This window comes from Pelophylax lessonae (genome assembly GCF_965119305.1).
Source record: "Pelophylax lessonae genome assembly, chromosome: 7".
Classification (NCBI taxonomy): domain Eukaryota; kingdom Metazoa; phylum Chordata; class Amphibia; order Anura; family Ranidae; genus Pelophylax; species Pelophylax lessonae.
In genome coordinates, this window is record NC_138774.1 from 211,110,247 (window position 1) to 211,137,033 (window position 26,787).

General features: G+C 45.3%; 1 protein-coding gene across 1 annotated transcript in view; it reads left to right on the top strand.

Annotated features, from left to right (window-relative positions):
* The window catches only part of PNPLA7 (patatin like domain 7, lysophospholipase), a 733,226-nt gene that overhangs the window by 68,855 nt on the left and 637,584 nt on the right, over positions 1-26,787 (top strand). The window contains exons 2-3 of the mRNA XM_082263919.1: positions 15,823-15,857; positions 16,507-16,581. Of these exons, the coding sequence (XP_082120045.1) occupies positions 15,823-15,857; positions 16,507-16,581 (110 nt within the window). The remainder of the gene's footprint in view (positions 1-15,822; positions 15,858-16,506; positions 16,582-26,787) is intronic.

Below are 26,787 nucleotides of genomic sequence, written 5' to 3' on the forward strand. Positions count from 1 at the left end.
CTCCCTCTCTCTCTCTCTCCCCTCTCTCTCTCTCCCTCTCTCTCTCTCTCTCCCCTCTCTCTCTCTCTCTCCCTCCTCTCTCTCTCTCTCTCTCTCTCTCCCCTCTCTCTCTCTCTCTCTCTCCCCTCTCTCTCTCTCTCTCTCCCCTCTCTCTCTCTCTCTCTCTCCCCTCTCTTTCCTCTTTCCTTCAAATTAGTTAGAAACCTACACTAAGTTAGTAAGGAATTAAGTACTTTGATGGAATGATTTTGTAAGCCAGGATTAGGTGTTTTATTTAGAGGAGCACTAGGTCATGAAGTTCCTGGATTATATTATAGATATGAGTTGGTCCTACTAAGAATATATAAAGGTTTAGTAAACTGAATCATTCCTTTTTTTTCTCCCCTTGAAGTTAAAGTATTTGTCTGACACTGAATGTTCGGTAGTCACACTCTGACTATAAAATGTCGTGCATTAAGAGAATTGGTAATAAGTAAGAGGGTTTTTGGGGGAGTTCTCATTTTTATATTTTTTAAAATTGTGAAAAAAAATAATTTTTATATTCCTTTTATTGGCTGTTTTTTATAGCTGAAAGTACAAAATATTGTTTTTTTTTTTCTTCCAGAATTGTCGCCCTTTTTTGTTTATAGCACAAAAAAAAAACGCAGAGGTGATCAAATACCACCAAAAGAAAGCTCCTACTTGTGAGGAAGAAAAGACATAAATTTTATTTAGGTACAGCATTGCACGACCGCGCAATTGTCAGCTAAAATAACGCAGTGCCGTATCTCAAAAAATGGCCTGGTCATTAAGGGGGTAAAACCTTCCGGTCCAGAAGTGGTTAAATAACCTATTGTTTGTATTTGGCATAAAGTACATGTACCTTCTTCTTTCTTTTCTTCCATTCTGTTCCACCACTGTCCCCACCTAAAAATCCCTGGTACTTAGTGTATGAGGGAACACGTGAAATTACTGCTATCTCCCCTACAATACAGTGCAAGGTTCCTGATTGGCTGGTATTCATGCTCATAGTTTTACATGTAGGTTGAGACGAGTGAGCACTGCCCCTCTTTAAACTAGGGCTACATGAGCAATTGTATTCTGTTGCTACTAAGAGTAAGCACTTCCTGGCAGTCACATAGACTAAGGCTACACTGAAGATTCTTAGTAGTCCTCCTACCAAAGTCAGTAGGTGTAGCAATTAATCGCAAAGCAAATGAAACAAATGGTTCCTTTTTATACAGTAAGCTTCACAAGTATAGTAGCATCTTGTGGCCATCAATTGCACAGGAATAGAGCATTGTACTACTACATGCTACTGGTGTTGCCTAATACATAGGAAGCCATTTGTTTAGCCATCATGTACTACACCTCGTGATTCATCACTACCGATTCTAGAAGCAAGAATGAGCCAATAAGTTTCCTGTGAAGGACTGGACTGTTGCTCAGTGGTCCAAAGTCCTCTTTTTCGGGTTGAAATAAAATTTTGCATTTAATTTGGAAATCAACGTCCCTGAGTCTGGAGGAAGAGTGGAGAGGCACGGAATCCAATTTGCATGAGGTCCAATGTGAAGTTTCCACAGTCAGTGATGATCTGCTGGTGTTGGTCCACTCTGTTTTATCAAGTCCAAAGTCAGTCCAGCCCTCTACCAGGAATTCTAGAGCACTTCATGCTTCCCTCTTCTGACCAGCTTTATGGAGATGTTGATTTAATTTTCCAGCAGGACTTGGCACTTGCCAAAACTGCCAGAAGTAGCAATACCTGGTTTAACCACTTCAATACAGGGCCCTTTCACCCCCTTCCTGCCCAGGCCGATTTTCAGCTTTCAGCACTGTCACACTTTAAATGACAATTGCGCGGTCATGCTACACTGTACCCATATGACATTTTTACCAAATAGAGCTTTCTTTTGGTAGTATTTAATCACCGCTGTGTTTTTTTTCTTAAGACAGAACATTTTGAAAAAATCGTTTTATTTGCTGTCAGTAAATTTAAAAAATAAGTCATTTTTCTCCTTCACTGATGTGTGCTGATGAGACGGCACTGATAGGCTTCACTGATGGGCACTGATAAGGTGGCACTAATATGCCGCACTGACGGGAACTGACGGGCAGCACAGATGAGCAGGCACTGATGGGCAGCACAGATGAGCAGGCACTGATTGTGGGCACTAATGGGCATTGGTTGGGGTGACTTATGGGCACTGTATTTTTTACTTTTCTGTAATTAGGGCACTTATGATCAGTGCCCTGATTACCTATCCTTGACTCCCCTATGAGGAGGAGCCGCTGATCGGCTCTTCTCACCACACACTCTGACAGTGTGAGACGAGAAGAGCCAAAAAACGGCACTTCCTCATTTACATGGGACCTTCTGTGTTTGGACACAGCCGGTCACATTGGTTAAGAGCCACGTCATTGGCTACCAGAATCGGGGTTGCGCAGTGTCCTAGCAACACAGTGCAGCCACGAACGACGCACTGCATGCCCTGGTGGGCGCGCGAGAGGGGCCGTTCTGGGGCGCCGTCATATGACGTTGTTCCAGAACGAGAGCCGCTCCGCCGTCATTTGACGGTGGGTGGACGGCAAGTAGTTAATGATCAGGGTACCACTGTGCTTGATTGGCCAGCAAACTCAGCTGACCTAAACCCTATATAAAATCTGTGGAGTATTGTTAAGAGGAAGATGAGAGACGCCAGACCCAACAATGCAGTCGAGCTAAAGGCCACTATCAAAGCAACCTGGGCTTCCATAACACCTCAGTGGTGCCACAGGCTAATCGCCTCCATGCCATGCCACATTGATGCCAGAGCCGTGTTCAACCCCCCCCCCCCCCCCAGAGCATCCTGCCAAAACTGAAAGCATCTCTGCCCTGCTGCCTCTCATGGCGCCAGCGCCACTACAACAGGCAGCACAGCAGTCGTTATAGTGAGTGGAGTGGATGCAGCAGGTCGGGACCGATGTAAGGCACACTGGCACAGGCACTCGCGTCGCTCTGTTACGGCGAAGGCTGTGCTGGGTTCCCAGCTGACAGATCATAGGCACAGTAAGAGCGGGCGGCGCCTGTAGTCCTGCCCACCGTGACCGACTGCCTCTACACTTTGTAATTCCCGCCTTGGACTTGTCTTCGGAGGAGCATGGAGCGGAGAACACGCAAGGTAGCAGTGCTGCTGCTGAGAAGCTGAGCCTCCCTCTTTCCCTTTCAGCTTGCTGCCTAAGAAACTGACATCACATACCACTTACCACTGCTGTGCTGCCATAGGGGTAAGGGAGACTGTCGCAACTGGCAAAGTTTTTCATTAAACACTGGGATAGTGGGTTACCATTTTCCACTGCTAGTTTGGTACTGACAGTCCAGCCTGGCTCTGTCAGCCATGTTGTGGTGCTGACTGCAGAGCAAGAGCGCTGAGGGTTTACTTGGCACAACATGGCTGCCAGAGCCAGGCTGGACTGTTTGCTAGCCTCAGTGTCCTGGCCCTTTTTTGTTTGTTATAAAGGCATTAATGAGCACCGTTTCACACTAGAATGTGATGCAGAAAACCTGCAACGTGTGTACTGCACAAGGCTGCCTTTAACGCAGGGCAAAAGGGATTTCTGCCCTGGACTCAGTCCCAGTCCTTGCTGCCTTGTTGTGGGGTGCAAAGCAGCTGCCCTTTGAGCCTGCACTGCCTGTAAAAAAGATGAAAGCCAAATGCTAATGGGGCAGAGTTGGACTTGAGCTGTCTGGCGGCAGGGCAGGCCTGGGGGGATGCGTGTCTGGCTCAAAGGGCAGCTGCTTTGCACCCCACAACAAGGCAGCAAGGACTGGGACTGAGTCCAGGGCAGAAATCCCTTTTGCCCTGCGTTAAAGGCAGCCTTATAGCCTCATCTTTAATCTCCCGGCTTGGTGCTCTGTCATCTTTCTCAAGTCCCAGCCAACCACTGCCTGACATGTCCTCCTTATCCGCCTAACAAACAATCACTCCGCCCCCTAATAACCAGAGCTGTGATCAGTGGGGAGGAGGGGGAGGGACCGCTCCTCCCTCTTCTGTACAGCCCATGCTGAAAGTTTGGGACCTGTCCTCCATTGTCCGTGTCACACAGTAAGTAAATGTGTGGTGTGGGGGCACTGACCGCACCTTTTATGGTTATCAGGAAGGATCATTGTGAGTGTTCAGCAGACAATGTACAGGGATAGGAGATCAGATAGTACATGGAGCAGTGCAGTCTCTGACCATCTCCTGTACTACGTCTGCAGTCTCTGACCATCTCCTGTACTATGTCTGCAGTCTCTGACCATCTCCTGTACTATGTCTGCAGTCTCTGACCATCTCCTGTACTATGTCTGCAGTCTCTGACCATCTCCAGTAGTATGTCTGCAGTCTGACCATCTCCTGTGGTACGTCTGCAGTCTCTGACCATCTCCTGTGGTACGTTTGCAGTCTCTGACCATCTCCTGTAGTACGTCTGCAGTCTCTGACCATCTCCTGTAGTATGTCTGCAGTCTTTGACCATCTCCTGTAGTATGTCTGCAGTCTCTGACCATCTCCTGTAGTATGTCTGCAGTCTTTGACCATCTCCTGTAGTATCTCTGGCACTAAATCAGTGTTTTTCAACCTTTTTTCATTCAAGGCACACTTTAAACATTATGGGCAGTCTAGAGGCACCCCATTCTAAAATGTAAAAACTATTCTAATTGTTTTACATAATGCAGCAACACGTAGGATACCCAGAATTGGAGGTATTTTATTCTTCCAAAGCAAATACACTTTTGCAAACTGGTACGGACTAGTATTCCAGTGTTTCTCTTCTCCCTCAGTTTTTCTCCATCACTCAGCTAATGTGACCCCAATGCTGATGGAGTGAGGCAGGGGAGAGCAAAACAAGGATGCTATGCAGCCAACTGACATCCTCCTTATCAATTGATGATGCCATTGGTCGTTAGGACGCCAGCAGCTAGAAGGTTGTAAGGTTGCTCAGTGAAAATCTGATCTGTGGCTTTGTGTAACTAAATTGAAGGCTTTATCCATACACTGCCCCCTTCCCCCCTTTACCACTTGGTACCTGATGCTGAAACCCCCCCCAGGACAAAAAATTATCTACGGCCCTGATTGATGCAATAATGCAAAAGGAGCCCTGACCAAGTACTGAGTGCCTACATGTACATGGACATACTTTTCAGCAAGCCAACTATTTTTTTTTGTTTTTAGTCTTATGTATTTTACTAATTTTCTGAGATACTGTATTTTGGGTTCATACTAGCCGTAAGCCATAATCCTCAAAATACCAAATAAATGCTTGAAATCTATCACAATGTGTGTAACGCATATATATAATATGAGTTTCACTTTTTGAATTGAAATACTGAAATAAATGCACTTATTTTTATCCATTTTTTTTTTTATTATTTTTTTTAGATGCAACTGTAAGTTTCATACATGGAAATGTTTTTTTTCAATCAGCCAGAGGTTTGATTGAGAAAAGTGAAGGAGTTCCCCCATCCACCAGCAAGGTAGATGGAGGAATCCTCTCCGCTGTGTTATTGTATTCTGACAGCAGGGACTCCTCCTTTGTCAGAATACACTAATCAGTGCTGATCTAACAGAAATCTTCTAACAAGACTGTTTGTGAGAAGTCGATCAATACATTGACTTCTCATGATCAGGAATTACCATAGATGAATAAAAATCCAGCCAGCCCCTGCTGAACCGGTTACATTTTGATCCATCAATGGCCAGCTTAACAGTTAAAGTGGTAATAAATATCGCTTGGTGACTTGTAAGCTTACCTGTAGGTACAAAGAACATCTCCCAAATGTGCACCATTTAGGTGTTTTTCTTTTTTTCTGCAGCAGATGACGAGTATGCTGTCCCTTCAGAGAGCTGTGCTGCAGCCGTGGCTTCCGTGTGCATGCACAGGAGTGGCATTGACATTTATTCGGCTGAAGCCTGTAAACTGGAAGGAAAACCAGCTGAAGATGGAAACCCTGTCAGCAGTAACACTGCACCGCCTGAGGGCTTTGTTTTAAAGTGTCTTTCATAATGTGCTAGTATGTGATGCATACTAGTACATTATGACATTAACTTGACTTTTACCAGAGTTTAGGAGTTGCTGTGGTTAGGGGAGGTTCCAGTGCGAAAGAATCGTGTTCAGGATAGGAACGCTTTGACTGCTAGACGTAAAATTGCGGCACTGTTTTGTCGCAATTTTGCTGCGTTTTACGTTTTTACGTGGCCGGATAGCATAGGCTATGTGTACATGAAGCCTTAGAGTACTGACTTTGAATCAAATACTTTTGGATAATTATCACATTTGAAAGTGTGTTTTTGGGTCCATTCACACTAGCGCGACTTGTCAGGCGACTTGGTCGCCTGACAAGTCGTGGTGGGTCGCTCGCCATTGAATAGTACAGGGCCCGTTCTAATAGGAGCGACACAAGTCGCTCCGACTTAGAAAAAGGGTTCTGTACTACTTTGGGGCGACCTGGAGGCGACTTGCATTGACTTCAATTATATGAAATCTCTGCAAGTCGCGCCGAGTTCACAGGTCGCCCCACCAAGTCGTGTCGCCGCAGTCTGAACGGGGTCTTTGTGTTTGTTTTTCTTCTATTGATGCAATATAATTCTGAAAAAACAAATACATTTCTCATAATTTTTGTCTTAATAATGGATGGCTAACTGTGTATGAGCTGAAATATCTTATCGACAAAAAAATTGTACCATACAGCCACTATAACCCCACTGATAGCACTGAAAACAAATAGACCTTGTCTGAAACGTGATCCCAAAAAAAGTAATTCTATTTGAAAGGCAAAAAAGTATCTTCAGTTAGGTAGACATGAATAGACCCCGTTAGTTTCCTGTTTTATTTCTCTGTGCTGTTGCTTTGTTCTGCAACATTGTGTGTTTTTCTTTTTGCTACTGTGGGTTACATTTAGTATTATGTAATAATCTGGCAAGTTCCTCTTTTTTTTTTTTTTTCTTTCTGTATCAGATATTTCAAAAAATATTCTTCAAAGTTGAAAACTGCAAGAATTAATTGTCCAGTAAGTTTAAAAAGCATGTTAAGGATTCATGATTTCATCTGTTTACCTGGACTGCATAATTTCTACTTATAGCATTTATTGAAATCTTCGAGCAGTGTCCTCCAGTGTGCAAATGTTTGCTCAGCAAAAAGCATCTCCACAGAAAATGTTCTAATCAGATACTCCATATTTTAGTCTACAAATTAGAGCGGTGCATGTTCACGCTGTAGGTCCACTGCTTGTAGATACCATTGTGTCTAAAATGCAAGGAGAAATCGGTTGTGGAGGAATTCCCCTCTGTAATGTAAACCTAGACCATCTTCCTGTTCACACAAATTGTAGACCGTTAAAAAGAAAAGAAGGTTAAGTCTCAGCGAAGAGAAAAAATAGTATTTTTGTTTAGACCGAAGAACACAAAAAAAATCTCTAAGCAACCTTCTTGTTTCCAGTATGGAAAGGACAAACTTATTTCTAGTGAAGCTGAAAGAAGGTTACTTCCAATCCCTGAAATCTATAAGTTATCAGAAGATATAGAACATGGGTGTCCAACCTTTTGGCTTCTCTGGGCCACATTGAGAGTAGAAACATTTTCTCGGGCCGCATATAAAATATATACTATAGTTAAGGTATATAAGTAATAAAACGTAATTTATTTTTTTATATTTTTCATTTCAAAATGTAAAAAAAAACAGGGCAACATAAAACTATTGGGATATTTTTATTTTTTATGTCAATCTCTTTTTTGAGACAAGTATGTTGACATAACATGTAATACATAGATCAAAAACACAATGTACTAGGTCCTGCGGACCCAGCCATCACGGACACTTCCACACGTTCGAACTGGGGGCTGCTATATGATGGCCTCCCAGAACTAGCTGACTGCGCTGTAGCCGTCAATCGGCTATAGCGATGTCGGCAAATGGGAGGGACTTGCCCTGAGGAGCTGAGAAAACATACAATAAAAGATGTGTAAAAGTGCTGATGTGCAAGTGAGTGGTGGCGCTGCCTAGATTAATAAATAAATAAATTTAGTGATCTAAAGTAAAAAAAACGTAAATGGAAAAGATCCTTAATATGTTTGCCATGGGTGATATTCAAACCATATATTAGTAGTGATAAACCTGTGCTAATTTGTCAATGAACTAGGTAAAATATAGAATTAAAATTATATGTAATAAAAATCAGTGATAAAACCTGTGCTAGATAATCCAATGAGCCGTTTGCGATGATTGCCAATAAATTATAACGTATAATTCATACAAATAAAATATGGTATGCATGCTATTCACATCGGAAAACTAAAGTGACTATGTGCTTTATATTGATCCTCTAAAATAAGTGCAATGTGCAGAAAAAAGTGCAAAAACCCATAAAGTTTATGGGTTTTGCACTTTTTTTTTCTGCACATTTCGCTTATTCTGTGTGAAGAATAGCTGGTTGGTAAAGCGTTTTTTACCCTAAAAAAAACAATTAAACAGATCCTGTTCCCTTAAAGCATGTTACACAGCACAGTGCTTGTGCTGTGTCATTTGGCCCCCTGTATCCCCTAAAAAACCTAGCTGATCCTGCCAGTTTCTACCTCCCCCCCCCCCCCCCCCATAAACTGACCCCAGTATATCAAGGTGGCTGAGCCCTGACACCGTGGTTAGTTTACGTGCCTCCGTCCGCCCCCCCCCCTCCCCGCCTGTCTGCTCGTGTCAGTGCTTCCCCCCTCCACTCCTGCTGTTCTCATATCCAATTTAAAATCATGCCATCCCCTCTGTAATATAATTAATTGTCCCTGTACCTGTGTTATAAAAAAAATATGCAGATCTGTACCTAAATCAATCAGAGCGGCTCCCTGCGATCACGTGACCGCTCGGCTCTCTCTCCTCTCTTCCCCCTTCCTCCTCAGCTGACGTCAGTGGCAGTGCTTGCCCCTGCCCGCTGGTGCTGTCAGCCAGGCATAGGAGAGAGCGGAGGAGTCAGCTGAGCGCTGGGAGCCGCTCTGATTTAGGTACAGATCGGCATATTTTTTTCTATAACACATGATTTTATACAAGTGACTTAGCAACCACTTTAAAGAGCGGGTCGGAAAGCCGGCTGCCTTATCCATAACAGCCAATGACTCATCAGCTGTCAGCGGGTTTCCACACTGACAGCTGAATTCAGGAAAAAGAATGCTGGCAATGAAAAATTAAATTGAAAAAAATGGGGTCCCCCCCCAAAAATCCATACCAGACCCTTATCCGAACAGGGTCAGCTAAGGGAGTAATGACGACAAGCGAGTGCCCCTCCTCCTGAACCATACCAGCACACATGCCCTTAACATGGCACCTTGTGCCCATGTTGCTTTGGACAAGGGACTCTTCCCCCACAACCCTGACTGGTGGTTGTGAAGAGTCTGTGGGCGGGGGCTTATCCGTATCTGGCAAGGGGCCCCCATATCCTGGCCCTCCTATGTTAATGAGTATGGGGTACATAGTCCATGAACCTCAAGTCGCATGAAAGTCAGACCAAAGTAGTGCAGGAACTACTATGAAGTCGCTGGGACTTAAAATCGCACAGATATGAACGGTTATCATAGGGAAATATGGGGTGAGACTTTTGAGGTCCAAAGTCGCAAGACAAGTTACACAAGTGTGAATGGGGCCTCAAATTGGTTAATCTAAAATTGAAAGAAATTGGACAGACTTCCTAAAGCTTAGCCACTTAAGCCCCGGAAGATTTTACCCCCTTCCTGACCAGGGGGTATTTTGCGATTCGGCACTGCGTGACTTTAACGGACAATTGTGCGGTCGTGCGACGCTGTACCCAAACAAATTTGACGTCCTTTTTTTCCCACAAACAGAGCTTTCTTTTGGTGGTATTTGATCACCTGTGCGATTTTTTTTTTTTTTTTGATCAATTTTTGGCCAATTTGTTTTCTGCTACCTATGTTTGGTAAAAAAAATCACAATAAGCGTATTTTGATTGGTTTGCGCAAAAGTTATTGCGTTTACTAACTAAGGGAAAGATTTTTGTCATTTCTGTTGTGTTTTTTTTTTTTAACGTGTAATGGCGGCGATCTGCGTATTTTTTTTTTTTTTTTTGCGGTACTGCGACATTGCGGCGGACAGATCAGACCCTTGACTGACATTTTTGACACTTTTGGTGGTACCAGTGACATTACTACAGTAATCAGTGCTATACATATGCACTGTTACTGTAAAAATGACACTGGGAGGGAAGGGGTTAACCTTAATGGAGAGGGAGGGGTTAAGTGTGTCCCTAGGGGCGTGATTCTAACTGTCATTGGATGTGGCTAGTGGTGTAATAGCACAGATCAACGGTCCTACATAGAAGGACCGAGTGATCTGTGCTTTTACACAGGTGAGAGTGACAGGCGGCTTTGTTTACACTAGCCACCTGCCTTTCTCCCTCTCTACCCGACGATCGCGAGTGACCGGCTGACATCGGGTCCGCCGGTCACACACGCCGACTTCTTCGGGTACGAGCAGGGGCGGGAGCGCGCCTCCGGCAGCGCACGCTCGACCCCTATTCGCTCCCAGGCTAGTGACGTACTGGTACGTCACTTTGCCTGGGAGGGGCTGACCGCCGCCGTATATAGTCGGGCGGCGGTCGGCAAGTGGTTAAGAGGTTTCATCAGGTGGAGTTTAAGGTGAAAAACCTTCAGTGCGCAACCCCTCCCTCAGCCCTCCTAATACTAATACCAACTTAAGCCCGATCCAGCATTGAGCACGAGGCCCAAGGCTTTCCCGATCACTCCCTCCTGATTGGCTGAGATGCAGGAGCCATTGGCTCCCGTTGCTGTCATACACAGCTAGTGAGGTGGGGGGCGGGGCTGAGCCATACTCTGTGTCTTATGGACGCAAAGAGCCGGCTCGTGTGCGAGCATGCACGTGTACCCCCACAGCAAGCGCTGGCAGGGGACCCGAGAAGAGAAGGATTGGGGCTGCTCTGTGCAAAACCACTGCACAGAGCAGGTAAATATGACATGTTTGTTTTTTTTTTTAAAAAATAAGATAAAAAGATAACATTTTCCTTTGCAATTACTTTAATTTGGGAGGTCAGTCCACTTCCATCATCTTGTTTAGATCGTTCCCGAATAGATCTATGTGCTACTAGGGAAAATGTTGTGCAACAGAGATCTAAGGTGAAAGTTTACGCTGACTTATTCTTTTCCCCTACTACCTACCCAGCATACAAAAGAAGATCTGGAGGAAGCCGGCAGAGATATTCATAACTGCTCCATGCCATCCCTGTTAAAGCAGAGCTCCAGTCCTTTTTATGTGTATTAATCACTTGCCAACCATATAACCTAGATATACGGCGGCTCGGCTGTGCCAGATCACTTTCGTGTAGAGGGTGGGCATCTGCCCCTTCAACCCAGGCCTTGCTGTGATTAAAGCGGAGTTCCGGCCATGAAAAAAAATTTTCAATAAAAATACCCCCGGGACAGTCAGGGCTAGTACATTCCACAATGGATAGCCTCTGTACTGTCCTGGGCCGCACTTACCTGCAAGAAGAAATACTCGCCTTTTAAAATTTCTTCTCCAGCGTTGCCATCTCGGATGTGGGCAGCTGAAGCCAGCGCGATCCTCTTCTGCGTCCTCTTCCGACCTCTTCGGTCCCACGATGCACTGCACTGGCCCCGCTCGTCACTTCCTGTGCGGCGCCGCATTCCTCCACAGCTTCTGGGCATGCCCAGAAGCTGTTAAGCAGGGAATGCGGCGTCGCACCGGAAGTGACGAGTGGGGCCGGTGCTGTCGCATTGATTCCTGGGAGCAATGACGTTCAGCTCCCAGGAATCATTGCAAACCGGAAGTGATGGCGCGGGCCGCGGCCGCCGAGGCAGGAAGTGGAAGAAAGTTGAGTATATTTTTCTACGATAACAAGGTAAGTTAAAAAAAAAAAAAAAATCGTAACTATCCATTTCCTTTTCAGGTGACTAAAAGCAAGCGGATGGCCACAAAATCAATTATGTCGATTTTGTGGCCGGAACTCCACTTTAAACATAGCAGATGTGTTGCTAGCCAGTGTTTTGGTGTACTGAGAGAAGTGCTTTTACTAGGGGCAGTGATCAATTTTATTCCCTGTTTTGCGGGGAAAGAAAATCTATTAATTACCCGCTGACAGGACAAGGCTCCACCTTGTTTACATATGCAGAGCCCTGTCCAGTGTAAATTCATGACTATAGCCGGGTGCCGGGGATAATTCATTGGCCGGCACCCGGCTATAGTCATGAATTTACACTGGACAGGGCTCTGCATATGTAAACAAGGTGGAGCCTTGTCCTGTCAGCGGGTAATTAATAGATTTTCTTTCCCCGCAAAACAGGGAATAAAATTGATCACTGCCCCTAGTAAAAGCACTTCTCTCAGTACACCAAAACACTGGCTAGCAACAAATTTAACTCTGATTGCTCTAGATGTTTAACCCCTTCCCAGCCAGTGTCATTAGTACAATGACTGTGTATATTTTTTAGCACTGATCACTGTATTTGTGTCGCTGGTTCCCAAAAAGTGTCAAAAGTGTCAGTATCCTAATGTCTGCCGCAATATCGCAGTCCCACTATAAGTCGCTGAGCAGAGCCATTAGTAGTAGAAAAAAAAAATTCCAGTATATATTAGAGCTGCACGATTCTGGCCAAAATGAGAATCACGATTTTTTAGCTTGGAATAAAGATCACGATTCTCTCACGATTCTCTGTGTAACCAAAAAAATTGGGATAACTTTACTGTTACGTTTTTTTTTTATTCATTAAAGTTTATTAATTGCGTTTAAAAGACTGCTGCGCAAATACAGTGTGACATAAAATATTACAACAATCACCATTTTATTCTGTAGGGTCTCTGCTAAAAAAAATATATAAAATGTTTGGGGGTTCTAAGTACTTTTCTAGCAAAAAAAAAATGATTTTAAACTTGCAAGCAACAAGTGTCATAAAAAGGTCTAGTCTTTAAGAGGTTAAACTTCCTTTCTCCCTGGCAGAGGGAAGGAAAAGATACAATGTAATAATTTTTGTTTATAGTTACTGGGAGACTTAATGCTGATAGGCGTTTGTGGGAGGAAAGATACAATGTAATCATTTTGTTTATAGTTACTGGGAGTTTTCCACAGCTGTTTTCTCTGCTCCCTCAGCTATGCAAAGAATCGAGAATATGTCAGGTTTAGATCGTCAGGGGGGGTGAATCGAGATCGCGATTTTCATACGATTAATCGTGCAGCTCTAGTATATATCCCATATTTGTAGACACTATAACTTTTGCATAAACCAATCAATATATGCTTAGCGGGATTTCTTTTTTTACCAAAAACATGTAGCAGAATACATATTGGCCTAAATTTTATGAAGACGTTTTTTGATTTTTTTTTTTTTTTCTTTACATTTTTTTTATTGCATAGGTTTTATGGCAGAAAGTAAAAAAAAAAAAATTTTTTTTTTCAAAATTGTCAGTCTTTTTTTTTTGTTTATAGCGCAAAAAATATAGAAAAACCGCAGTAGTCTCGCCAAAAGAAAGCTCTATTTGTGGGGAAAAAAGGACATACATTTTGTTTTGGTACAGTGTGGCATAAACACATAATTGTCAGTTAAAGTAACACAGTGCTGTATCGCAAAAAAATGGCCCGGTCATGAAGGGGGGTAAAAATTCTGGACGTCAAGTGGTTAAAAGTCAGCAGCTACAAAAAGTGTAGCTGCTGACTTTTAATAAACACACACTCACCTGTCCCAGGATCCAGCGACGTGGTCACCCGAACCGTCATTCTCTCACACTCCCAGCCGGGGGGGGGGGGACTTCAAAACCAAGTACCCATTCCCCCCCCCCCCCCACAAAAAATGACATGCCAAATGGGGGGAGAGGAGGAGGAGTGCTTAAGCAAAACTTCTTTTGGGTGGAGCTCCACTTTAAGAAGACGTTACTGCTTCCTGTCCTGGTGACACAGCAGGAATGGAGGGATTCTTACCAATGGGGTAGGGGCAAGTTATAAAAACCCTTCCCTACTACGTTGTGTACCATGGCATATATGTTACTGGTCAGTGTTTTACCAAATATAGTACATTTTGCCCAGTGTTGGCCACGCCTTCCAAGCTCTCTGTTAGAATTTGACATTTTTGCACAGAAGCAAATGCTTAGCAGAAAGAAAGTACAGGTCCCTCTCAAAAAATTAGCATATTGTGATAAAGGTCATTATTTTCTGTAATGTACTGATAAACATTAGACTTTCATATATTTTAGATTCATTACACACAACTGAAGTAGTGCAAGCCTTTTATTGTTTTAATATTGATGATTTTGGCATACAGCTCATGAAAACCCAAAATTCCTATCTCAAAAAATTAGCATATCATGAAAAGGTTCTCTAAACGAGCTATTAACCTAATCATCTGAATCAACTAATTTAACTCTAAACACCTGCAAAAGATTCCCGAGGCTTTTAAAAACTCCCAGCCTGGTTCATTACTCAAAACCGCAATCATGGGTAAGACTGCCGACTTGACTGCTGTCCAGCAGGCCATCATTGACACCCTCAAGCAAGAGGGTAAGACACAGAAAGAAATTTCTGAACGAATAGGCTGTTCCCAGAGTGCTGTATCAAGGCACCTCAGTGGGAAGTCTGTGGGAAGGAAAAAGTGTGGCAGAAAACGCTGCACAACAAGAAGAGGTGACCGGACCCTGAGGAAGATTGTGGAGAAGGACCGACTCCAGACCTTGGGGGACCTGCGGAAGCAGTGGACTGAGTCTGGAGGAAGACTGGGGAGAGGGAAATGACAAAATGCCTTAAGTCCAGTGTCAAGTACCCACAGTCAGTGATGGTCTGGGGTGCCATGTCAGCTGCTGGTGTTGGTCCACTGTGTTTTATCAAGGGCAGGGTCAATGCAGCTAGCTATCAGGAGATTTTGGAGCACTTCATGCTTCCATCTGCTGAAAAGCTTTATGGAGATGAAGATTTCATTTTTCAGCACAACCTGGCACCTGCTCACAGTGCCAAAACCACTGGTAAATATTTTACTGACCATGGTATTACTGTGCTCAATTGGCCTACCAACTCTCCTGACCTGAACCCCATAGAGAATCTGTGGGATGTTGTGAAGAGAAAGTTGAGAGACGCAAGACCCAACACTCTGGATGAGCTCAAGGCCGCTATCGAAGCATCCTGGCCTCCATAACACCTCAGCAGTTCCACAGGCTGATTGCATCCATGCCACGCCGCATTGAAGCAGTCATTTCTACAAAAGGATTCCCGACCAAGTATTGAGTGCATAACTGAACATAATTATTTGAAGGTTGCCTTTTTTTGTATTAAAAACACTTTTCTTTTATTGGTCGGATGAAATATGCTAATTTTTTGAGATAGGAATTTTGGGTTTTTATGAGTTGTATGCCAAAATCATCAAATATTAAAACAATAAGAGGCTTGCACTACTTCAGTTGTGTGTAATGAATCTAAAATATATGAAAGTCTAATGTTTATCAGTACATTACAGAAAATAATGAACTTTATCACAATATGCTAATTTTTTGAGAGGGACCTGTGTACATATGCAAGTCTGCTTCGCTGCCAATTTGTCTGGACTTTTAGGTGAAAGGCAATCTTGCTAACTATGGAAATCTTTTTTATGGAATGCAGAAAGCAGATTTTTAAACCAGTAATCATTTTACTGTCCCCCCAGCTCCCAGAAAAATATGAGATTTCAAAATCAGCCAAAACTTGTATACTATACTTCAGTAACTCTTAAAATATGTTCCACTGTCTCTCTTTATAAAAGAGTCTTTGTACTTTTAGAGCAATCAACCTTTAATGCAAATGATAAAATTATTTGTATTATCTCTATTGTCTTTTGTTCTTCACAGATATGGGTGATGACAACAGCAGCAGCTGCCTGGAGGTAAGGCACTCAAATATGATGCTCATACAGTAAATTAATGTGCATAGAATCCCCTAATTAGAAAAGAAGAAGATTGTCTTTGGCGCTGCAGTGCTTTGAGAAGTCACAGAATTGTGATCAGTTTAATCCCGATTTTTACATTTAGGCATCAGCTTTTCGGCCTCTGGGGAAATGTCATATAGAACAGTGTAACTCTCAGGCTTCAGCAGTTATAGTGATGTCCTCTCCCTCTCATCCTAATCTTGTGACCTCCCACTCAAATAACAGCTGCTTCCAGCAGCTGTTGGCTGTTTGATATCAGACTCTTTACCAGAAATACCAGTCAGTCTGCCAGAATGGTGGGCAGAAACAGGGCAGCTCTGCTGCAGAGTAGAATCCTTCTCTTGTACGGCCATTATAATTAATTGCTAACGTTGGTAAAGGTGAAGGAAGTTATTGGGACTTTTTGCACATATGGGGGACGTGGTTCTAAACCACGAGACAGATTTCCTTGCTGGAGCAAGTCTTCCCGGCTCCCCAATCTGTTTACAGAAGAGAATATGGACATAAATTCGCCTATATCAGAGGTTAATTAATGCATGCCTTTAATTCTTACATGTGCATTCTGTCTATGTGTATGTTTTGTAACCTGTGAGCTTTGTCTTTACAGCCTTCACTTCTTAGTAAAATAGAAATTCCCGCCAGAGTGCTACAGTTTGTAGAAGAAAGAATGCAAACCACCATGGTAAGGCCCTTGTTGATACTGATACTACCTTAGAGGCTGAGCTGTTATTTTTTGATGGGGGACGCCAGAACATTCCGGTCGACACTCTCAGCCATTGGTTAAGAGCGCTGATCGTTGCTTGTTGGCTGCTGGTTTTTTCAGCATTCTCGTCTGACAGAAGTCAGCCAAATGTCAGGCTTCTGTCTGACCAACTGACATACACAGGGGCCGAATGTCGGACAGTTTTTTATTGAACTGGCCGATGTCTCCCAACATTTGGCCTGTGTGTATGGGGCTTTACTTTGATGTCAAACTAAGCCATACACTCCCTTCCCCAAAAATGCCAACCTTTGGCATCCTTGCAGCTGTCATTTCCTGTTCCCAGACTTAGGGTTCCCACCTCTTTTTCTGCTATATAATATAGAAAAGTTTAAACTGAAGGTGCTTCTGCAGAAAATCACAACATTGGGGGTGCAAGGGTTGCCGAGTCTTAAAGTAGTTTTCGGCAGCGCACCTGAGCAGAGTGACTTTCAGGTGGATTTTTTTTTTTGAGAGTTTTTAGAAGTGTATTACAAGCGTTTTACAGCTTGAGGTGTTTTTATTTAGCCAATAGAAAGCACTAGGGGGAGGAGAGGTGGAGGAGAGCTGCTGTTTGAGCAGAAAACGCGTGACAAAACGCTCGTAAAATGCTCATGTCGCACAAAACTTTCACCTGTCCCCATTGAAGTCTACGGGGCCCAGCCTGCCAAAAAGAAGCTCATGTACTTTTTTGAGCAACAGGTGTTTTGCTTAAGGTGACAGAAAGTTCAGATGTGAATAGGGACCATTATAATGAATGGGAATAGGCTTGGTGAGCGTTTTAGAGCTACAAGCTTCAAAAAGAAAATCGCTCAGGTGTGTCAGGGCCTTAAACCCGGTAACTTAAATATTGTATAAGCTTTGCCATGTCGAACTTGCTTTAATTGTCTTGAAATCTGCTGGTTTTAGAGGATGAATCTCTGGTGATTCTGCCATGTAGGTTCTTGTCCAGGCACTTGCTGTTACTGTTATGGAGTGACAACACCAGTTGTGCTCATTTGTTGTTCTGTCACTTGGAACAGCCTACAAGCAGCCATGGCAACAGACATGGAACATGCATGGGCCACCATTGGGGAGCAAGTCCAGAGCCATAATATGTAGCCAATGCAGGGGAGAGGACATGTAGATGGGGAGTGGCTGATAGAAGCTTTTGGAGATCAACAGCCCTGAGATATAATGGAAAAAAAATCCATGGCAGTTAAATGTCTTGCAGGGTTGCATACGACCGAGCGTGGGTCTGAGTCGCAGCGGTCCCTTGGCCCAACAGCACCCTTACTTCAGTGGCGAGGAGTTCTGTCTGGAGCGTTACCCGCACCATGGAAGGGTAAGTACAGTCCTCCCTCGCCCCTTTTTGGCGTTTTTTTGGGGTGGACGCGGGTAACCTCCAGGAAAGGTCGGACCTGCCTGCAGGTTCCCTCCTCCCATCCCTATGTTCCTCAGTGAGCTGGGCTTCCCCACTCTTTTTTCCCTCCTGTCCAGACCTAGAGTCTGGTGGGGTTCCCAGGGCAGAGGATGCAGCGGATACCCCTGTGATCTCCCCTGCCATCCCCCCTCTGTATGGGTCCTGCTCAGTCTGTCTCATCTGATTTTGAGCCTGATGCCACTGTGGACACTGCCCGTCCCGGGGGACCTAATATCACACCCTCAGATCCATCCGATAGCGGGGATAATTCATCCATGGTTGCAACAGTGAATGAAAAAGCGCTGGTAGACGCACATATTACTGCAGTGCAGGAGACTTTAAAAATGGTGTCTGATGTGGCCACAGATGTGGCTGTGTCATTTGGTACACATAAGTCGTTTCCTTATGTGCCTTATTTTGACAGGTTTTCCTATAGGGAATGGGAACAACCAAAGTTTCCCTTTGGTCTCCAAACATTTTGGCGTACGTTACTCTTTTGAGGAATCCCTTTTAAAAAAGTGGACTAGTCCACTCGTGGTGGACCCTCCAGCTTTTAGGTTGAATTAAGCAACCATGATCCCAGTAGAGGAATTCCCATCCTTTTAAGGACCCAGCTGGTGGCAAACGGATGCTGTGGCATGCAGCATGTTCACTATGGCTGGTTCGACAATGCGGCCAGTCTTTGCCTCCACCCTGGTGTCTCTGACCCTAACTCAATGGACCAAGCTTTTGCTCCAAGGTCTGGGAAATGATCAGGTTCCCGCTGCTTATGTTGATTTAGCGGACCAGTTGATCCATGGGCTGCAGTTTATTTGCGATGCAGGTTTGGATACAGCTCCTGTGCTGTCCAAACTTTCTGTTTCAGCAGTGGTGATTAGGCGTGTGATGTGGCTTAAGAATTGGTCTGGGATTACCTTCCTGCCACAATCCAGGAGAGGCAAGGAGCCTCGTCGCCGATGGGGACACTCCTTCTCAGCCCATAGAAAATTATTTTGTGCTTCTGGGACTGAGAATAAGGGAAACGGATCTTTCAAATCTTCCCCAGAAGGTTCCAAGCAACCTTAGTCTGGTAAGCCTAGAGCTACAATGGGAAGGAACAAAGAGCCGCACAACTGGTTGAAAGTGCAAATGATAAAAGTCCAAATTTATTGAAATCCAAAGATTAAAAACATCCAAAGTGTGACCACAACAGTCGGAGACATGAGAAAAAAGCACGGCGGTTGACGCGTTTCACGGAGTCTTCAGCTTAGTCGTAGCCATGAGCCTAGAGCTAGCTTCTCTGGACCCGCAGACAAGACCCCTTCAGCATGAAGGTCTGCCCATTATTGGGGTGGGGGGATATCTTCGCTGGTTTATGGCCCCGTGGACTTCTTTTTTGACTGTCAAGGAAGTCTCTGAAATGTTTCCTTTGGGGTACCCAGAAAAAGTTGTCCTTTTCGGGATTCTTAGGTCCTAAGTCTCCTTGTGCTTATTTAATTCCTGCAAAGGTCCAGGTCATGTCCAAACTACCGAAGGCCCCCCCCCCCCATCCATTTCCAGAATTACCTAGGCTGATTTTAATTCCGACCAGGGTGGTTCTTCCTCTGGACAAACTTCAGGAACCACAGGCTGAGATTCACCGGCTGTGGTCGCACAGACAGTTCTCTCTCCTTATTTGCATACAGGTTCTAGGTGTGGTGGTATCCACCTTTAAGACCGTTCTGTTTACACAGACCTGCATGCACCAGGTTCGGCTCCATAGGAGGATACCGAAGTTCATGGTGAGGTCACAGGTTCCTCTGGCAGGCGTCTAAGGCCCACAGTAAGGCCAGCATCATCCTCGGCTCAAGCTTCCGCGGTTCCTGCAAGGAATCAAGGGTGAGGATCTTCGAAATCATTCTGGTGGCCATAAACGTCTCTTGGGGGCTTCCTCTCAGAGAAGAACAGTTGTCCCAAGGGCTGATCTACCATCCTGCTTTAGTCACTGGTTTTAATGGCTTAGCTATTTAAAGCCAGGTACTGATGTATAGAGGTTTGTCTGGATCTGTGATCCCTAATATGGTGAAAGCGAGGAAGTCATCTTCCAGCAAGATATATCATCGTACGTGGAAAGTGTACATTTCTTGGTATGAGTCAATTGGCGCTCATCCTTGGTCCTTTTCTGTGGCTCAGATCTTAACCTTTCTTCAACAGGGCGTTGATCAGAAGTTGGCCTTGAGTACCATCAAGGGCCAGGTGTCTGCCTTGGCAATATTCTTTCAGCGACCCCTAGCCACGCACTCTTTAGTTCGTACCTTCATTCAGGGGGTTCGACGTGTGGCTCCAGCTGTACGATCTCTTTTGCTGCCATGGGATTTAAATTTAGTGTTTTTGGTTCTCCAGAATCCTTCATTTGAGGATATTTTGGAGATTCCCTTGTCTATGTTGTCCCAGAAGGTAGCATTCTTGGAGACTATTACCTCGGCCTGCAGGGTATCGGAATTGGCAGCATTATCCTGCCGCAGTCCCTATTTGGTGGTCAATAGGGTTAAAGTGGTTCTTCGTCCCTGTGCATCATTCCTGCCCAAAGTTGTCTCTAATTTCCATTTGAATGAGGACAATGTGTTGCCTTCCTTTTGTCTCAAGCGGCTCATCCCAAGGAATTTGCTTTGCATACCTTGGATGTGGTTTGTGCGATTTTGGGTTAATCTGGAAACTAAGTCCTTACGGAGGTCAGACTCACTTTTTGTGGTTACAGACAGACCAAGGAAAGGGCTGGTTGCTTCTTCGTCTACCATATTAAGATGGATCAGACAGATGGTGACTCAGGCCTATTCTATTAAAGGTCAGGTTTCTCCTTTCCCAGTCATGGCGCATTCTTCTCGGGCGCTGAGTACTTCTTGGGCCTTCTGTCCTCAAGCGCCAGTTTCTCAAGTTTGCAAGGCGGCCACTTGGTCGTCGGGGGAATACGTTCACAAAATGCTTCACAGTAGATACTTTGGCATCTGCGGATGCTTCTTTTGGCCGCAAAGTTTTGCAGTCTGCTGTTTAAGAGGGGGTGTTCCCTCTTAAGGGGGGTTTTTTTCTTTACATTTTAATTTCAGATGGGGCTCCTGTGACCTGGTTAAGGGCACTTCTGTTTAGCCTTGGGTTATTTCCCTAACCCTCATTTTCCCTTTGGCACTGCCTTCGGATGCCCCAGTAGTCCTAGGGGGTATACTTCCCACTTCTTGCTATAGGACTTCAGTTTTTTCTGCCTAGTCAGGAGTAAGAACCTGGTTCCCTGCTGGGATCTCTGGTCCTAGCATTTTTTTCTTTTTACAGGAAATGTTTTCTTTGTTTTTTATTTTCTGTTTCTGTGAGAACAACAGTCAACTGCCGGACTTGGCGACCAACTGGATATCCTAGATCCTTACGGTCTGGCCAGCGAGCGCGACCCAACTGTTAGTTCCGCTGTATGGGGGGCTAGCCAGCGAGTGAAACCCCTTGTAAGAACGCCTAGCCCTAGTCCTGACATTGGACACGGCCAGATTCGCTGCGTACCTCTGGTCCCCGCAGCACCCCCATTCCAAGATGGCGCAGTGGACTGCCAGGAGTGGTTCCCGCTCGGGTTCCCATGTGTGGTGAGTAGTGTCCTCCCTCTCCTCTGGGGAAATATTGGGGTGGACATGGGCTCCTCCCTCGGGTTGGTAGGCCTGTTCTGTGTCCTTCCTTCCCTCTTGGTCCCCCCCCCTCAAAAAAGGTGTTCCCTTTTCCTGCTTATTTTGACAAGATTGTCGTTAGTCAGTGGGGATACCCAAAACGCATGGTTGGAATACCTAAGCGTTTCGCTAGGAGATATCCCTTTGAGAAGTCTCTTTTGAAGAAGCTGGCGGTTCCACTGGCGGTGAACTCTCAGGTTTTCAGATTAAATAAGACCACGCTTCTTCCAGTGAAGGATTCCCCGTCTATGGACCCAGTGGACAAGAGAGCTGAGGCTTGGGTCCGATACCTTTTCACCAAGGGCGGGTTTAATTTTGAGGCCTGTGTTTGCTATCACCTTGGTCTCCCTGACTTTAGCGGAATGGGCAAAACTCTTACGCCAGGATCTGAAAGGGGGTCAACATCCTCCTGAATAGGGAAAGGTAGGGGAATGGCGCTGACCAAGTGGGAAAGGTGTGGTGGGATGCTACTAAGGTGCAGATGTGCTGAGGAAAATATGATGCACTATGGAAAAGGAAAGGGGAGTGTTGTTACCTAGTGGCAAACAAGCAGTATATGATGCAAAATAAACGTGATTGGCTATGGTGCAGTGTAGAAGAAACCACTGGGAAAAAGTGGTGTAGTATAGACAAAAATCAATGTGGCATGTAGTGTCCCCAAAATACAGTGTGCATAAATAGAGTAACATATACGCATAAGCTCCTGATATCCTCTGCGGGTCCTGGGAATGGGCGTCTGTAGAGGAGGATTCCTAGGTGGGGAGTGCCTGGGGTCTGTTTGGGATCTCAGCCGTGGGCCGTAGATATGCCGGGTTCCACAGGGGTATCACTCGTATTAATGGGACCGAGATGTTAAAGCAATAGAAAGGCACATAGTGTGATTCCGTTTTACATCGCGCTCCATTCATACTATCTTTGTGTGTATTTTACCTCTACTAAATGTGAGTACCTCTCTTACCTACGCTGACTAAATAAAACCCTGTAAAACGGAATCACACTATGTGCTTTTCTATTGCTTTAACATCTCGGTCCCATTAATACGAGTGATACCCCTGTGGACCCCGGCATATCTACGGCCCACGGCTGAGATCCCAAACAGACCCCAGGCACTCCCCGCCTAGGAATCCTCCTCTACAGACGCGCATTCCCAGGACCCGCAGAGGATATCAGGAGCTATATATTGGATTCCCACTTATACCCGCTCTATACCCCTGTGTGGGGTGGGTATCTCTGGTGAGTGCATTATTCACTAGAGGGGTCACCAAGTACCTCACTGCCCACCACGGGGACACTCATCGCACGTTTACGTTTTGAAGACTGTCACTTGCTGCTAACAATGGACTGTTTTGATATCCCATATTTATATTGATATTTATATATCCACATTGTCACTGGTCTCACTTTGGGCATTTTTTATCACTATTTGTCACCAACACTTGGAAATAGACCACCTTACACACTTAGCACTTTATATTAATATATACCTCACATGGCCTTAATTTATAATTTTATTTAAATATCGTGTGATTGTATTTGTTTTGTATAGCATGTTTTAAGCCATTTATGTATTTAACCCTTTGAGCTATAGGTATCTATTTTACTACATATATTTATTTATTTTCTCCACGTATTTCTCACACTGCTTTAGGGCATATGCGTATATGTTACTCTATTTATGCACACTGTATTTTTGGGACACTACATGCCACATTGATTTTTGTCTATACTACACCACTTTTTCCCAGTGGTTTCTTCTACACTGAACCATAGCCTATCAAATTTATTTTGCATCATATACTGCTTGTTTGCCACTAGGTAACAACACTCCCCTTTCCTTTTCCATAGTGCATCATATTTTCCTCAGCACATCTGCACCTTAGTAGCATCCCACCACACCTTCCCCACTAGGCAGCGCCATTCCCCTACTTTTCCCTATTCATTATATAGCCTTTTGGCTATAGTTCAGGGAGGCTGCAGCCTAATTGTATTATTTTATCTATTTATCTATTTATCTACTTTTATTCAAATAAACCATAGGCGCTGAGTTTTTATATATTTAACATCCTCCTTAGCTGGCGGATTAGTTGATACAGAGGCTACAGTACATCTGTGATGCATCTTTGGATGCGGCTCCTTTTGCTGGCAGAGTGTCTGTGACTGCGGTGATCCACCGCTGCATGATTTGGTTGAAGTACTGGTCGGCTGACCAGGCTTCCAAAAAGGTGCTGACTGTTCTACCGTTTGCAGGAGACCGTCTGTTCGGTGCTTCTTTGGAAGAAATCATTAAAGGTCTTACGGGAGGGGAGGTAAGCGTACTCTGCTTCCACAGGTTGCCAAGAGCAAAGATCTTTGTCGTAAACTTGGTCCTTTCTTCTCTGTTCACAAACGGCGTTTTCGTCCTGCGGGCTCCCAGAACAAGGGACAAAAGTCCACTCGTCACTTTGCCGAAGGGGGGGGGGGGGTCCAAGAGGCCTCTTTGCTTCTTTCCAAACCCGTGGACCTCTCTCATTCAAGGCAAATGGATCCACGAGTTGCTTCGTCCGGTCTCCACCTTCGAGGCAGTTCCGTTTGCTCAGTTCCATACCAGGCCTCTGCAAAGGAAATTCTTGCCAAATGGGACAAGAATCCTCAATCTCTGGACAATCTGATCCTTGCTTTGGTGGCTCCGTTCCCCAGCGCTTCGACAAGGGAAGTCTTTCATCCCCCTGTGCTGGAAAGTGGTTACCATGGATGCCAGCCTGTCCAGGTGGGGAGAGGTCTTGAGCATGGCTTCGGCTCAAGGGGTTTGGAGGAGTCCTGTTTGCCGATCAATATCCTCGAGATTCAGGCGATCAGGCTTTGCCTGTCTCTGTGGACGGATCGTCTGCAGGGGTGTCCAGTAAGAATTCAGTCGGACAAGGCCATGGCTGTGGCATATATCAATCATCAAGGGGGCACCAAATGTGTCCTAGCGGCCAGAGAAATAGCCGGGATTCTAAGGTGGGCAGAACGATATGTTCCAACCCTCTCTGCTGTGCACATTCCAGGGTTGGAAAATTGGCAGGTGGACTACCTCAGTCCACAGGCCCGGAGTCTGGGCGAATGGTCTCTTCACTCGAAAGTGTTTCAACAACTGTCTCCAGTGGGGGACTCCGGATGTGGACCTGTTGGACTGTCGTCTCAACCGAAAGGTTCAGAGGTTTGTGGCAAGATCTCAGGATCCCTTGGCTGACGCTCTGGTGGCCCCTTGGGGTCAGTTTTTTACACTTTTCCTCCACTACAGCTTCTGCTGAGGCGCAGAATTGAGGCAGAAGGGATTCCAGTCATTCTGGTGGCTCCAGACTGGCCTCGCCAGTCTTGGTTCGCAGGCCTTGTGAGGCTGGTAGCCGAAGTTCCTTGGAGAATCCCTCTCAAAGCCAGCGACCGTAAAGCACAATGGAAAATCGGCCCTTGAGATAAAAGATCTTCTCTAACAGCCTGGCTATTGAAAGCCAGATAATGAAGGCTCGATTTGGTGATTCCACACGGTTAAAAGCTAGAAAATCTATTTCTAGGAAGATTTATCATTGAGTTTGGAGGGCATTCATTTCTTGGTGTGAGTCTTGGGGGGTTTCTCCCCGTTCCTTTTCTGTGTCCTATCTGCTGGAGTTTCTACAACCAAGTGTCGATAAACGTTTGGCTCTGGGCACCATTAAGAACCAGATTTCTGCCTTGGCAATTTTTTTTCCAATGGTCATTGGCTGCAAATTCTTTGGTTCACACTTTCGTCCAGGGGGTTTGCCACTTGGCTCCTCCGGTAAGGTCTCTGGTATCTCCATGGGAACCTCAATTTGGGACTGTCGGTTCTTCAAAGACCGCCTTTTGAAAATATTCATGAACTTCCTCTGCTTACTCTGTCACAGACGGTAGCTTTTTTGGAGGCTATTACTTCTGCATGCAGGGTAGGGCTGAACGATAGTCGATGGGATATCGACTATCGTTCTGCGGGCGTGGGCGATAGTCATATCACCGAAGACACGATATTTAGCATTAGGCAGGGAGAAGTCGGGACTCGGGGGGGGACTCACAGTGCTGGCAGCCAGTCCGATGCAATCCAGCCCTCCCAGCTCTGCCTCTAGTTTCCAGCCGACCATTACTCCGCCCTGCTCCGCCCATTGTCTCTCCTGGCTGTATCGGGGGCGCGCACGGGGGCGGGATCCGGCTGTAATGTTTGTAAATAGATTCAATGGAGAGACAATGGGCGGAGCAGGGCGGAGTAATGGTCAGCTGGAGACTAGAGGCAGAGCTGGGAGGGCTGGATTGCATCGGGCTGGAGGGGCAGAGTTCCGATCACAGCCGAAAGCAAGGGGAAACCGATATCGACACAACAACGTCCCACACTTTCAGCGGTGATCAGCGCGCCGTGAGCAGCTGCACAGCTAACCAATCACGCGTGCCTGCACACCTGATTGGTTCCCTGTGCCGCTACTCACGTGATTGGTTCGCTGTGCCGCGCTCAACGCTCGGTCAAGAGAAATAGCTCCAGGGCGGCAGACTGAACGTGTGGGACAGATGTCATGTCGGGCTGTGTTCTTCTACCTCCTACCACCACTGTGAGTCCCGACTCTGCCTAATCCACACTGTCAGTGTCTTATGCATTCCACCCAGAGAAATATCGCGATATATATAGTTGAAAACCAAATATCGCAATGTACTTTTTTTCCCAATATCGTGCAGCCCTAATGCAGGGTGTCCTAACTGGCTGCATTGTCCTGTCGGTCACCTTACCTTTTGGTTCACAGGGACAAAGTGGTGCTACATACTTGTCAGTCGTTCCTTCCTAAGGTTGTCTCGGGTTTCCACTTAAATGAAGACATTGTCATTGACATTGCCTACCTTGTGCTCTAAGCTGACACATTCTAAAGAAATTTCTTTGCATTCCCTGAATGTGGTTCGGGTAATCGGGGTGTACCTGGCGACGACTGAGACGCTTTGAAAATGTGATTCTTTGTTTGTCCTTACGGATGGATCTTGTAAGGGGCAGGCCACGTCTGCTGCGACCATTTCCAGATGGATCAGGCAGACGGTGGTGCAGGCCTATTCCATTAAGTGTCAGGCTCCTCCTTTCCT